General features: G+C 45.5%; 1 protein-coding gene across 7 annotated transcripts; it reads right to left on the minus strand.

Moving 5' to 3' along the window:
• Positions 1–863: 863 nt before the first annotated feature.
• Positions 864–14193, minus strand: NME1 (NME/NM23 nucleoside diphosphate kinase 1). 7 transcript variants are annotated; one of them, XM_067020447.1, is made up of 8 exons: positions 14091–14172; positions 12145–12255; positions 11502–11639; positions 9989–10035; positions 6186–6315; positions 3053–3154; positions 1660–1772; positions 864–1166 (listed from the first exon to the last, which is right to left on the minus strand). In XM_067020447.1, the coding sequence occupies exons 5-8, from the start codon at positions 6309–6311 to the stop codon at positions 1049–1051; spliced, it is 459 nt and encodes a 152-aa protein (XP_066876548.1). In that variant the 5' UTR covers positions 6312–6315; positions 9989–10035; positions 11502–11639; positions 12145–12255; positions 14091–14172; the 3' UTR covers positions 864–1048. The 7 variants fall into 7 exon arrangements, with proteins under 7 accessions (XP_066876548.1, XP_066876549.1, XP_066876545.1 ...); XM_067020448.1 differs by lacking the exon at positions 9989–10035 and adding an exon at positions 10645–10731; XM_067020444.1 differs by lacking the exon at positions 9989–10035.
• Positions 14194–15172: the final 979 nt, after the last annotated feature.

The following is a 15172-nucleotide window of genomic DNA, read 5'->3' on the forward strand; positions in this document are numbered from 1 at the left end:
TATGCGGGCCTCTCACTGTTGTGGCCTCTCCCATTGCGGAGCACACGCGCAGGCCTAGCGGCCATGGCTCACGGGCTTAGTTGCTCCGCGGCATGTGGGATCTTCCCGGACCAGGGCACGAACCCGTGTCTCCTGCATTGGCAGGCGGATTCTCAACCACTGCGCCACCAGGGAAGCCCTCCTTTTTTCTATCTACCTTTCTTTCTCTCCCTTCCGTCCTTCCCTCCCTCTCTTCCTCTCCATCTCTCTCTCTCTTGTGAAGAGAACACAGATCTACCCTCTTAGCAAATTTCAAATATATAGTACAGTATTGTTAACTATAGTCACAGTGATCTACATCAGATCTCCAGTTTGAACTTTCAAGTAAATGATAAGTAAATTTCCATCTTGTCTCTATTAAAGCAGCCAAATCAATATCCTAACAAACCGCAACTACTTACAAGATATCTTCTGCTTCTTTTGAGGTCATCCCAGAAATCCAGGCCCACTATCCACATAGCTTTTTCACTTTCGAGTAATTACAACTTCTCACACTCCCCCCAACCACTGAATCCCTGAGAGCTTCTCAAGAGCAGGAAGGGTATCTTTTATTTCCAGGGAATCTTCAATGCATAGGACAGTCTTGGCAACCTAGCAGATCCCTGACAGATAGCTGTTGACTGGCTCAGTGCCAAGAGTGGATGGAATGCAGGGGGAAGAGAGGGACAGGCAAAGAATGTGTGTGTATGTGTGATCTCTCAGGCCAATATAATTTATATAGTATTTGCACTCTCTATTAGCTTAGGTTAGCCAGAATATGTGATAAAGAAAAAAGAATACAAAGCAATACAACAATACAAAGTACCTTACTCAGTGACTCCTCCTTGAGATGAAACATTTTAATCTGATGATAGCACATAACACTGTACAGGGAGCATCCACAGCTCCAAGAGTTTCCCTCCAGATGAAAAGCAAGTTCTCAGAAATAACTAGATTTGCTATGACCTGGTCCCTGCCCATGAGAGGGAGGGGAACTGGGGTGGGACAAGCACTGTGGTCTGCTTGCATGTCACTCGTAGATCCAGTTCTGAGCACAGCTCTTGTAATTCACCAGTTCCTCAGGGTGAAACCACAAGCCAATCTCCTTCTCTGCACTCTCCACAGAATCACTGCCATGGATAATGTTCCTGGATGGGAAAAGAGATGGCCACATTACCAAGGTCAGAAGGATTAAACTGCCCAGAAGCTCCCCTCATTTCCATTGCCAGAAAGCCTACAGCCACTGGAGCAGAAAAAACCAAAGCTCCATATACATTATTCCATGTCAAAAGAAAAAACCCATGACTGCCATTAATGTAAGGATAAAGAATGCCCTCTCCACATCCAGCCCTCCTAGCAACACTGATGCAAGCAGTGGGAGCCTCAGGAAGGCCTCTGGCCAGCAAAGCACATTGTACCAGGTTCTACTCTCACAACAGAGGCACAACCATGGGGATGTTGATGGCCAAAGGCAGAGGGCCTGCAAAGCCAAACACCAATTAAGAAGGAGGAAAACAATAAACTCTGATTACAAATTGCTCTGTATATGGTATCATGTCTACTACCCTCAGCTTCAGAAACCCAAATTCTTGTGGCACCTAACTTGTATTTTAGAAAAAAGTAAAATGCACCGACTCTCACCTGCCAACTTGGATGCAGAAGTCCCCACGGATGGTCCCAGGCTTGGAGTCCGCAGGGTTGGTCTCCCCAAGCATCACTCGACCTGTCTTCACAACATTCAGCCCCTCCCAGACCTCCAAGGACGAACGAAGATATGGTCAAGGAAGAAAACCAATCTCAGAGAAAATCTGAAAACTATTAATTCCAAAAAAAAAAAAAAGCCCCCCCTTAAAATGACATTCATTCATTGAACAAATATTTATGGGGCATCTAAGTGTTCCAGCACTGGGAATATTGGTCTCCCTGCCCTCCTCTTGCCTTTCTACAATCCATTCTTGACACAGAGTGGCCTTTCTAAAACACCAAGTGGGGCTTCCCTGGTGGTGCAGTGGTTGAGAGTCTGCCTGCCGATGCAGGGGACACAGGTTCGTGCCCCGGTCCGGAAGATCCCACATGCTGCGGAGCGGTTAGGCCTGTGAGCCATGGCCGCTAAGCCTGCGCGTCCAGAGCCTGTGCTCCGCAATGGGAGAGGCCACGACAGTGAGAGGCCTGCATACCGCAAAAAAATAAAAAATAAATTAAATAAATAAAATAAAATAAAAACACCGAGTGTAGAAACCTCCCATAGCTTCCCAGCACTCAAGAAGTACAGGGCTGAGACAGCCCTATATAATCTGGCCTCTACCTGTGCCTATGAATTAATCTCATCCAACCTTCCCTTTCACCCAGGCTTCAGTTACTCCAAGTGTCTTTCTATACCTCAAAAAGTCCCCCACCCCAGGTCCTTTGCACATGCTATTTTCATGGTTGAGAATGCTCTTTACTGTGAATTTGTACATGGCCGGCTCCTTCTCATCCAGATCTCAGCTTGAAAATCACGTTCCTTGACCACCCAGTCTAAAGCCCTCACTTGCTATCACATAATCCTTTTTCATTTCTGTGCATATCACTAATCATTAGCTGATATATATATGTTTTTTGGTTTCTTTATTATCTGCCCATCCTCCCTTTTCAGGATACATAGGCAAGGAAAGCTATGAAAACAGTTACCTATTTTGTCTCATTCATGATTGTATCCCCAGTGTTTAAAAGAGCCTGGCACAAAGATGACAACCAATACACACTAAGAGAAGAATCACTGCAATAAACAAGAAACAGCCTCCCTCACCTCCAGGAGCTTACAATCAGACATATCTCTCCTGATCTCTCCCAGATTTGAGTCTTCAGTTCAGCAAGGAAAGGTATTTTGTCTTTGGTGAGCCAGAGAGCTGACTCACACCCTAAGTGTCCAATGCCCTAGCCTCAGAATCCTCTGCATCAATGAGGACCTGGCATTAGAAGCAAGAATCACAATATTCACTCTTCACTCCCAACTGAGTCATTCACATCAACATCCCACACATGTTATACTCACCATGGCAACCACTGGCCCTGAGTGCATGTATTTCACCAGGCCAGCAAAGAATGGACAGTTCTTCAGGTCCATATAGTGCTCCTTGAGAAGGTCTTCAGAAGCCTATCCCACAGGATAGAAAAGAGAATTGATCCCAAAACTATCTAAGAACCAGCAATTTAGTTATTTCCCACTTACCCATCCTGCTGTTTAAAACGTGCTGGACACGTTTTAACGTGTCCAGCTCACTTGTTCTATTATAACCCAATTCACTCTTGACTTTACCAAAGGGAAGAAGTGACAGGGACTAAAAGTGCTTCAGCTTTGTACCAATTTTCCCCCTACTGTCCTTGATTGACCAGCATAAAATTATAGAACATTAGAATTGAATCCAGCCATGGTATTTTACACAGGAAAACTAACAATACAATAAATTTCCACTCCCAAGCAAGCCTCAACTAAAATGTTACAGGGAGGTGGTCTCAGCATTGGATGAGAAGCAAACTGAACCAGGCCATTTCTCTTCATATTTATTCAGAGAATAAAGGCCCAGTGTGGTGACCATGCAATTACCACAGGTATTTGCAAACCAGCCAAAAGTACATGACATCTAGCAATAAGTAATGTTACTGAAGAATGAATTAGAATCTTTCACATTGCAAGGCTGGTATCTGGGAACAAATCAAGTTAGGTAGAGAGCAAACTATCTGCTTAGCAATGCCAACTCGACTCAGCTGTGTTTCTTCTTCCCCACCATATACATGCTTTTAAGGGTCTAATGAGGACCCTTCGCTTTCCCAGTTCTGTGGTACGGCATCGGACAGCATACTGCACACTTCAGTGATACATCCAAGTGTGGGGATTTGCTGCTGAAAAGCACATCCTGAACATCCTATCATTCAGCCCCCAGTTGACTGTCACTTGCCAAAGTAAAATTACACAACCACGACATCACTCCGTGTCAGTGTTCACCCTGACCTACCCCTTCCAATCCAAACGGAAGACTTGTAGTGGTAGTCTCCTAACACACTGATTACCTTCCCTTACCAGAACACTCTTTTAATTCTATTAATTGGTTCTGATTATCTTTACTCTGCTGAACAGGTTACAGGGTTTTATTTGGAGGCGGGGGCAAGTGGGAAGGGGGCTCAAGTCTTCCCTCACCTCCCTCCACATTTAAATAACCCTGTAGGGGTTTCCCTGGTGGAGCAGTGGTTACGAGCCCGCCTGCCAATTCAGGGGACATGGGTTCAAGCCCCGGTCCAGGAAGATCCCACATGCTGCGGAGCAACTAAGCCCGTGCGCCACAACTACTGAAGCCTGTGAGCTTAGAGCCTGTGCTCTGCAACAAGAGAAGCCATGGCAATGAGAAGGCCTCACACCGCAACGAAGAGTAGCCCCCGCTCGCGGCAACTAAAGAAAGCCCACGCACAGCAATGAAGACCCAACACAGCCAAAATAATTAATTAATTAATCTTTTTTTTTTTTAAGAAAAAATTTTAAATAAATAAATAACCCTGTAGGCTCATGGCAGCTATCCCTCCTCCCATTCTTCACCAAGTCCATGCCCTTGATAGGAAACTCAGTGTAAAGGACAAAATGTATGCACTTAGGGGTCAGAGAGACCTGGGTTAAAATCCCAGCTGCATCACTGACTGGATAACCACACGTTACTTAACTTCTCCAAGCCTCAGCTTCCTATCACTAACAACCAAGGGAAAAGGAATAAGTACCCCTCTGGGTTGTCATGAGAGCTAGAAGAAAAAACACATGTGCCCAGCACGTGGTAAATATCCGATCAACAATACTTTGATTTCACTTTACCTTCAAAACTGATGAACCTAGTTGCAAGGCAGGAATAAAGAGGTAGACATAGAGAATGGACTTGATGACATGGGATGGGAGGTCGAAGCTGGGGCGAAGTGAGAGTAGCATTGACATGTATACACTACCGAATGTAAAACAGTTGGCTGGTGGGAAGCAGCAGCATAGCACAAGGAGATCGGCTTAGGGCTTTGCAATGACCTAGAGGGGTGGGGTAGGGAGGATGGGAAGGAGGCTCAAGAGGGAGGGGATATGGGGACATGTGTACGCATATGGCTGATTCACTTTGTTGTGCAAGAGAAACTAACACGGTATTGTGAAGCAATTATACTCCAATAAAGTTGTATTTTAAAAAAACCTAATTTAATATACAAACTCTCTGGAAAGCACTGCTTGTCCAATACCTGCCTCTAATCATTCTGTCACACTCTCTCCTCAGCACTAACATCAGTCTTCTCCCTTTTATATTAACACAGTTTTTCTAAAACATCACACAGGTACTAAAATGCAAATCAAACTAAATTTAAAATTCCCTGGCGACCCAGTGGTTAGAACTTGGTGCTTTTACTGCCAGGGCCCAGGTTCGATCCTTGGTCAGGGAACTAAGATCCCATAAGCTGCATGACCCATCCACCCCCTGTCTTTTTTTTCTGATTCATTCATTAAAGTTGACTCTTAATAGGAAAAAAAGATGATCTCCTAATGTATTTGCTTTGAGAATTTAAATTCTTATTTCCCATGTCTGTTTGAAGATGGGTTCTTGGTCAATCAATCCTTTGCATTTTTTGAAATATTGTTTTGTAGGTATCTTGCAAGTGTGTCTGCCCTCTGCCGTTTCAGGTGGGCCACCCCAAGGGCAAAATCACAACTTTCCCCTACATGCCCTTATGGCGCCTAATATATGCTAGACAGTAGGCAGGTGTTAAACAATGATAGAAAGACTTCCTTGCTGAAAAACAACCTGCCTCAAACGGTGGGGACAGTTGGGAGGAGGGGGGGGGGGGTTCTCTAAAATTATCTGCCCAGGAAGCTCATGATCAGGAGCTCAAACATGCCCAGGGCTTTGAGTCAGAAATCACAGTGCTGCAGTAATATGTGGAACCCCGCATTGCCAAGAGAAAAGGGAGGCTACTTCTGAAAGTCGCAAATAACTCTTTTGCTCCAAGACTCAGCGGAGATGCCACCGAGGAGTTTCTGGGTTTTAGGACATTTGTGTTCACCCTAAATGGAGACGTCTAAAATGAGCTGAAGGGAGAAACAGAGAGGCTGACCTACGATGTTCTCCTATTTCTATGAAATAATAGAAATAGCAAGAATGAAGTCCACTTACCTGCATGAATTTCATGGCAACAAGGCGGAATCCCTTCTGCTCAAAACGCTTGATGATCTCTCCCACAAGGCCGCGCTGGACTCCATCAGGCTTGATGGCAATGAAGGTGCGCTCGCTATTGGCCATGGTCCTGGGGATAGACAGGTGGAGGGATGAGACAACACTGACTATCCTGCCTACATCATTATCCTTCTCAAGAGGATTACCTCCATAAAGCTGGTTTAAATCTGCAACGTCAACTCCAGGACTCTCTAGTAAAATCTAATTCCTCCTCAGTCCCCTCATCTATGAACTAATACCCCAGAGTGGGGAAGGGTCCAAAAGCAGGGTCTATAATTTCTATTTCATTTGATTTAATAAGCTTCTATTAAGTCATGTCAAGAGGACATGATTGCCAGTTCACCCTCGATCTGGATCAGGCAATAGGAGGCTCCTCACCCCTTTCCTGTCCCTGGAACATACACCCTGTACACTGTTCCCACAGTAGGAGCCGTTACAAGGACAAGACTTGAGAGAGTAAGGTGTTTTTGAGACCATCTGGACTGAACATGTGACTGAACCCAGTTAAACTATATAAGTTTATATAAACTATATAAACTTTAAGATTCTGGTGGGTGGGTACAATGCAGCCAGCCAAGACAAGCCTCATATGTATGTTCCCTTACTTATTAAAACTGCTACCTTCCAACCTGGAGTGGTCTACCTCTTTGGTCTCTCCTGGTCCTCTCTGTACAGGGGCCAGTGTGTGGACTAACGATTTGTGAGCCAGCCAGGAGACTGAAGAAATGGGCCTTGGGAAAGAGGCATCCCTGGGGGAAATCCCAAGCTGAACATCGACCTCTATGTGGGGAGGGTGGCCTGTATGTTTGATACTTGTGGACCACCACATGGAAACAAGGATGCCCCAAGAACACCGGCTGCTTTAGTGAATTTATTAGAGAAACTACACACAGCAGCAAAGAAGGGAAATGAATGGCTGCCACAGTGGGCTGGCCTCTACTGAGGGCAGGCCACTGGCCACAGATGCACAACTAGAGGCTGAAGCTCGAGTTAGACAGTTGGAAGAAGAGCTGAAGTTAGAGAAGAACGTGCAGATGTCCACTGCTCTGCCAGCTTTGGGGCTGGCAGACAAGATGAGAGAGCAGGATTATAAATTGGAGATCTTAGCTTGTCATATGGCAAAGCTAGGAGAGCACAAGCTGCTGCAGATTAATGTCCAAGTGCTGTGACAAAGCCTGATTAGGACACTAAGAGACAGAATCCCTTGGAAAGTGAGGAGCACAAAGGGGAGGATGTTGTGGTGACTGACAATGAAACAGATGAAGCGCCCCATGCTGTCCAACCGGATACAAAGAAAAACTTTAAACAGTAATTACCCTAGACTTCTGATAATAGAGAAATACACCCCAAAGCTCTTAAGAGAAAACTTGCATTCTTTCTCTGTTCCTTGAAGTTATAAATCTTACCATGTCTTTGAAATGTAAACACCACAGGAAATAACTAAAACACTGCCCACAGACCAAAGAAAAAGGGGGGGGGCGGTGGTGAAAACACAGGCTGCTATAGGAGTACCCTCACACAAAATCTAGTCCACAGATTCCCTAAGATTATTCATCAAGGGCAAGTACAAATTTTTTTTTTTTTTTTTGGCCATGCTGCGCGGCTTGAAGGATCTTAGTTCCCCAACCAGGGATCAAACCCATTCCCCCTGCAGTGGAAGCATGGAGTCCTAACTACTGGACCACCAGGGAATTCCCAAATTTTAAAAATCTTCTCCACAAATATTAGTAAAAGGCTTCAGCCATGTGAGTGGATACTTGATTCATGGCTAAAGTTCTGGAGAGAAAGCTATGGATTCTGTTTGTGTCTGTCAGTATGTTCGAATGTCTATGGATTTGTTATATATAGGTGATGTTTTTCTATCTCCAGAGAGTATTGTCAAAATTAATTTGTAAAAGAGCTCTATTTAGTTGGCCTAAAGAAAAACAAGCTTTGATATCAATAGTGTACTTATATAAAGGTGAAACAATTTTCTTTCATCTGCTCAAAGGACAAAGTTTTGTTGGACTATTGGTCTGTTCCTTATGGGACTGTAAGAGGTTTTTCTTTACCTTTTGAGTAACCTGCCCAGAAAAAAAGATTCTGTGGTTTTATCCAAATAATTTCTTGTGCTTCATGTTATCTTTATCCACATCTTCAATTACTTAAGAAAACTGAATCTTCTCTATTAAAAGAGCTAAGTTTTTTTTTTTTTTACAATTATGTAACTTTCTGTACTTGCCTTTGGAGTCTTTGTCACTTAAGTTAAATAGCTAACTAAGTATTGTTTCACAGTGAGCTAAGATCCTATTTAATCTAGTGTTTTAAAACATTTTGGTATTTTTGACAAGCTCCCCCAAAATCTAATTCTAAATAAAGTTATGCTGACCTAGAACTAACTTTGGGATTTTCCAGACGGCCCCTGGAACATCTCAAAAGACGTACTCTTTCCTTATAAAAGAGAGATATTAAATTAGCCTATTTGATATATTAAATTATATGGGAAACACTGTCGAATAAGAAGTGATGTTAGGGACTTCCCTGGTGGCACAGTGGTTAAGAATCTGCCTGCCATTGCAGGGGACACGGGTTCAAGCCCTGGTCCGGGAAGATCCCACATGCCACGAAGCAACTAAGCCCATGCACCACAACTACTGAGCCTGCGCTCTAGAGCCCATGAGCCACAACTACTGAGCCTGCGTGCTGCAACTACTGAAGCCCACGAGCCTAGAGCCCATGCTCCACAACAAGAGAAGCCGCCACAGTGAGAAGCTTGCGTACCGCAACGAAGAGTAGCCCCCACTCGCCGCAACCAGAGAAAGCCCACGCTCAGCAACAAAGGCCCAACGCCGCCAAAAATAAAATAAATAAATTTTTTTAAAAAAAGAAGTGATGTTAAACTTTCTTTGGGCTATATTTGTATGAAATTCCTAAAAATCTGATATGTCCTGGTATGATGTTATTAGTTATAATTTTTAAATGTATGTCACAAAAACAATCAAATTCCCTTGTCAACTGTATTATAATGAACTCTCATCAGATCTTTAACCGTGGCCATTTTAAAGTCTTTTTTTAATTTACAGTCATTGCTGTACTGATGGTTTTGCAAAACTGTTCCTGCAAAAGTGCTTCATATTCAAGGACTTTTATGGAAAAACTTCAACAAGCATAGGTTTCTGATACCTAAGATCAATTTGCCTTCATGTGAGAGGGGCAGTAATGGACGTTTCAAGGACTTCCTCACGGCTACCTGCACAGGCCCACCACATGTCATGGGATGATAGCCCAAGATCTGCGCCTGTTCCCCTTCCCCACTTCAGTAAAACGGGCCCACTACATTGATGCTATAATGTTCACATGTGAAGAATTGCCCCTGCTGCAGGACACTCTGCAGGCTTTGCTGGAACATCTGTGAGGGAGAGGATGGGCAGTGAATCCACAAAAAATTCGAGGCCCAGGCACCTCAGTAAAGTTTCTGGCCGTCCTTCATTTGGGTAAGATTCGAGTTGTCCCAGAAGTTGTCATTGATAATGCACAAGCCTATCCAACCCCTAAGAATGTGAAAGAGGTGCAAGCCTTGGTAGGAATTTGGGGGTTTTGGAGGACTTTTATTCCCCATCTGGCATAGTGCCTGCATCCCTTATACCACCTGGTAATGAGAAGGCATACGCGGGACTGGGGATTAGAGCAGCAAGCCACCTTTCAGATGGCAAAAATTTTAGTGAAGCAAATTAAAGTTCTGGGCATCTCCCAAGCCTGATTACCATTTGAGTTAGATGTGTCTGTGACTCCAGAAGATCTGGGTTGGGCACTGTGGGGGAGACAACAGAAAGAGAGCACCCCTGGGATTTCTGGTCCCTGGAAGGGGGCAGAAACCCAATACACCCCCACAGAGTAACAGCTTCTAGCAGTGTATGTGTACACATTCCTCTGGGTACAGTCTCTCACAAAGGAACAGCACATCATGGTAAGAACTTCCCTTCCTTTGAAGGGGTTGCTCAGAATATGTTCCATCTACCCACCTCTGCCATGGCTCAAACCCCCCACACTGACTAAATGACACGTCTATTTGCAGCAGAGGAGTACCCTACCACCGGCCCGCTGTCTAGAAATGTGGGTGCTCCTAGGCCCTGTAGAGAATGTAGATCCTCCAAATGTCCTGGCCCTGTTGCTGTGTCGGCCTGCAGAGAAGAGGGAGTGTGGGAAATTCCCACTGATGCCTGGTATACACATGCCTGGAAAGAGGAACAAACTGCAGCCTCCAGTGGGCTGGTGCGCCCTGGCCATTAATGCTTTGCACTGACAGTTGGGCTGTTCTAAAGGGACTGACCCTATGGCTTAGACAATGGAAAGACAAGGGGTGAATGATCATAAGTAAGCCTTGTGGGGTCTGGATATGTAAAAAGACATTTGGGCTCACCTGCAAGAGTCTGAGGCACTCCTCACTGTCTTCCACACCCTGGCTCATAAGGCACTGACATCCTCTGGCAATCAGGAAGCTGATGCCCTAGGCCAGAAATGAGTCCTAGCAACTGACCCTTGGGTGCATAGGAAGAGGGAACACTGAAGTGCCCAGGGGGATGACATATTGCCAAGGATGCTGGACTGCCTTTGAAATACAGTGACTCAGTTAATGCAGTAATAGCATGTCCTGTGTGTTCTAAACAACACCCAAGGCAACTGCCAAAGGAGTCTGGGGCCACCCACCAGAGCTCCCAACTGATGTGAAATTGGCCAATTGATTATACTGGCCCCCTCCCTCCTAGTGAGGGTTCTAAATATGCTCTGGTTTTTGTGGACACTGCATCTGGCCCAACCCAAGCCGTCCCCTGTTGCCTCACAAACCAGGCTGCCGCTATCAGGGGATTAGAGAAGCTAAGACCATGTATGGATACCTTTGTTGAATAGACAGTGATCAGGGGTTATATTTCAAAGGTCATGACTGGGCAAAAGAATATGACATCAAATGGAAGTTCCATCTCCCCTATAACCCACAGGCAGGAGGACTGACAGAAAGGAAAAATGGAATAGTAAAGCAGCAGATTAAATTACTGACAGGTAAAACCACCTTGGCCAGGTGGACTAAAGTACTGTCCCAGATTTTGATACATTTGAATGATCAACCAGTAGAACCTACGGCCCCAAATGCCAGACTGGGGACCCCTGACAAGACACCCAATGCCATACAAGTAAGGAAGTCTTAGGAAACAGCCACTGCCCCAACTTTCTCTGTGGATCAATGTGCTGTGCTGCTGAGAACACCAAGCCCCATCATACCTGGGAAAGGAGTTATCTGCTGGAATTTGCAATGGGATGTCTCACCAGGATGGGTGAATTCACACCTCTGGGTAAGGGAGAGTCTCCACTGGGATCCTGCTGTCCTACTGCAAGCTGGACTGTTGAAATGTGCTATAGCTGGAATGAAACATGCACCTTTGAAAGAGGGGAGAAGGTGGGGTTCCTGGGCTGGCATATCCTGCCCCCAGTCGACCTCCTCACGCGTAACAGTGCTGCCTGCCCCAGCCAATATGTATGGTATGTACAACCGGGTCAAGTTCCTAAAGCCACCAACCTCCCTCTCCTACAGGCCAGATGGGCATGTTCCGTTTTCTACTGGTACAATCATTTAGCCACCATCTTTGTCCCCTCCATTGGCATGGAGGACATTACAGCATACAGAGAAGCCCTTACTAACTTCACCCAGCAAGGCTTAAATGACAACCTGCAAAACCTGTCTTTACCAATCACTGAAATATCTTTCATGAGAAAAGCTGTCCTCCAAAACAGAAGAGCCTTGGACATTATTACTGCCTCATAAGGGGATGTAGGAAATCAATGGTTCAGATTATGGGGCTCTTCACAGAGAAAACTGTTACTTATTTTGGGAATCATTTTAATCCATGTTTTCTCTTGGATGTACCTCTATACCGTTGCTGTGGCATCTGCTTCCACTGCAGTCAGATAGCTGCCAAATGAGCCACCACCATGCTGGCAGAAACCCTTGCTGACCTCTCAGGACACACTTCTGACCCTGCAGAAGGAGGGGGGTGAGACTGTAAGAGCCAGTCACAAGCGGTGGAGTACTGGAGGAGGTCATAACTATCAGCTGATCCTCCAGCTGAACCCAGAAACGAGAGGCTCCTCACCCCCACCCCTGTCTTTGGAATGTACACTCTGCCTACTGTCCCCACAGTAGGGGCCGTTTGAAGGACACAGCCTTGAGAGAGTAAGGTGTTGTTGAGACCATCTGATCTGAACATGTGACTGTACCTAGTTAAGGCCTCTATGCATACTTTTAAAATTCTGGTGGGCGAGAGCAGAGATCTACTCGTCTTGCAACCACCCAAGATAGGCCTCAAGCTCCGTTGCTCATTACACCTGTCACCTACCAATCTGGAGTGGTCTGCCTCTCTTCAGTCTCTCCTTTCCTTCTGTGTCCAGGAGCCAGTTTTTGAACTAACATAAGCATCTACTGTGTACCTAATACTGTGGCAGAACTAAGGCGGGGGATGTAAAAAAAAAAAAAAAAAAAAAGACACTACCTCTCAGTTATCCAGATGAGGGACACTACAGTGATAATGTGAAAGTGATGTGTGGTACAGGGCAATCTAAAATATGGTTTGGGGCTTCCCTGGTGGCGCAGTTGTTGAGAATCCGCCTGCCGATGCAGGGGACACGGGTTCGTGCCCCGGTCCGGGAAGATCCCACATGCCGCGGAGCGGATGGGCCCGTGAGCCATGGCCGCTGAGCCTGCGCGTCTGGAGCCTGTGCTCCACAACGGGAGAGGCCACAACAGTGAGAGGCCCGCGTACCGCCAAAAAAAATAAAATAAAATAAAATAAAATATGGTTTGACCTACCGCCACAGTCATGGTATTAGAACTAGAAGGGGTTTTACAGATTATTTCATTACAATCCCCTTCTTTTACAAATGAGGAAACAGATCTAGAGCACCCGAATGAGGACCAAAATCCAGATTTCCCAACCCTATGCAACTTATGCTATATCATGACATGTAATGAATATTCTGACTACCCAGTAAATGGTGGACTGTGGGAGAACTATTGCCATGAGTAATATTTGGTATGCGACATCATGCTGGAAGGAAGCCTAGAAAGTATCTATTCCAGACTGTTCCTTTTACAGAGAAAAAGATCGGGCTCAGGACCTGCTCTGTCTCCACAAGATGAGAAAGGAGTCTCTTTACCTTGAAAGTTAATCCCTCTGTTGATAACAGCACCACCTCCTGGCTCTATCTTCCTGTACTTTAGTTTACCTCTTATTTCAGCACCTTAACAATGTTTGAATTTTCTGTTTTCTGTCTCTCCACTGGCCTGCCGCCTGTATACACGGATGGATTACTTCTGTGTCTGTCCCTGGTACCTAGCCACAGGGCCTAGCACTCAATAAGAGCAAAGAAAATGTCTTAAATGATAATCACCCTACACCTCCAAGAAAAAGAGACAAAGCCCAAGAACTGGCGGAGATCTCCCAGGGGAAGCTGGAGACAAGCATGGATTCCCCAGGAGAATATGGAGCTAAAGAGCTACAAAGAGTCCCTGTAAGTGTCCTCCACATCCACCTGACACACATTTGTCATTCATTCAGAGCCCAGCACTGCACTAGACAGAAACAAATAAGGCACAACCCCTACGGTCGCGTCCTGATGGGAAAAGCAGCCACGGACAAAGATGAGTCCACGTGGCGTGGGACGTGAGCTGACAGGTTTGCACCTGTCGACAGGCGCTTCCCTCCCACCCGACCACCCTGGCCACCTCTCAGAGCGGAACTCATCCGACCTCTTCATCTCCCCCTCCCCGGACCCCCTTCCTCCCCCTTTCCTCTCAGTACCCAGAACCCTTCTCACCAATCCGGCTACTTGGGGTTCAACTCCTTCTGCTGCCACCGGCACCGGAAGCGCGCCCCCACCCCTCGTGGTTCCCGGCACCCGCCCGCGCGGAACGCTTCTGCCGAGATCCGCTGCGGGAGGGCCCATTTTGCAGAACACCACTCGCCTACGCTTCCTCCTGACAGTCGGGTGTCATTCTAGGGAGCAATTTCCAAAGTTCAACTTCCGGTACTGTTTTTTCCTGCTCTTCTGGGCTACCGCCATCTTTTTTTTTTTTCCTTAAGATTCTGTGACTCTTTTTTCTCGAGCAAATTGGCTTCCCGAGAGGTGGCGCTCACACTTTTCATTGAGTCTGAACGAGCGCCTGACCTAAAAGTAGATGGTCGCCCTCGTTTTACATTTACTCATTCTTTCCAGCCTGTCAAGCAGATTTTTTTATCGAGTACCTTTTGTGTGGCAGGCGTTGTTTCAGGGTCTGGGGTGTAGCAGTAAACTTTGTTGGAGCTGGTTATGGGGTTGGGAATGGGGACAAACAATAAGTAAATGAGCAAATTAATATAATATATATCATAGTATGCAAATGTTAAGAAAAAGCAGGGCAAGGGCAGAAGGAAGATTGAAGCAGTAAACTACTTTAAAGGTTAAAGGATGTGGCAGTAGAATAGACCTGCATGAAGTGAGGGAGCAACTCTGGTGATTACCCAAGGGCCAGTATTATAGTGGGCGTTGAGCGCTAGAAACTGCGGTTGGAGAGCAGAAAGATTATGTTTTGGTGGGAAGTGATTGGAAGATTTTGAGTAGGGCATCATATCGTCTGATACACATTTTTTATACACATTTTTTTAAAAAAATCATTTTGTCTGCTGTAGGAGGAATGGATGGGGTAAGATACAAATCAGAATTAGGAGCCTTTTCAACAAATGTGCGGGAGCAATGGGACATCTATAGACAAAAGAAGAAGAAGAAGAAAAAACCCTCTACCTAAACCTCCCACTTTAAATGAAAATTCACTCCAAATGGATCATAGTTTTGTAAGTGTAAAACTATGTGGACAAAAAAAAGAAAAAGAAAGAAAATGTTGCCTGCCATTTCAGTAAACA

This window comes from Kogia breviceps, chromosome 19, assembly GCF_026419965.1.
Source record: "Kogia breviceps isolate mKogBre1 chromosome 19, mKogBre1 haplotype 1, whole genome shotgun sequence".
NCBI classification, from domain to species: domain Eukaryota; kingdom Metazoa; phylum Chordata; class Mammalia; order Artiodactyla; family Physeteridae; genus Kogia; species Kogia breviceps.

Coding starts and splice junctions, on each gene's coding strand:
- NME1 (XM_059047235.2), bottom strand. CDS start 6,311: ATGGCCAATAGCGAGCGCACCTTCATTGCCATCAAGCCTGATGGAGTC. Junction 3,155..6,185: donor TTGCCATGAAATTCATGCAG/GTAAGTGGACTT, acceptor CCTGTGGGATAG/GCTTCTGAAGACCTTCTCAA. Junction 1,167..1,659: donor TTCTGCATCCAAGTTGGCAG/GTGAGAGTCGGT, acceptor TTTCCCATCCAG/GAACATTATCCATGGCAGTG.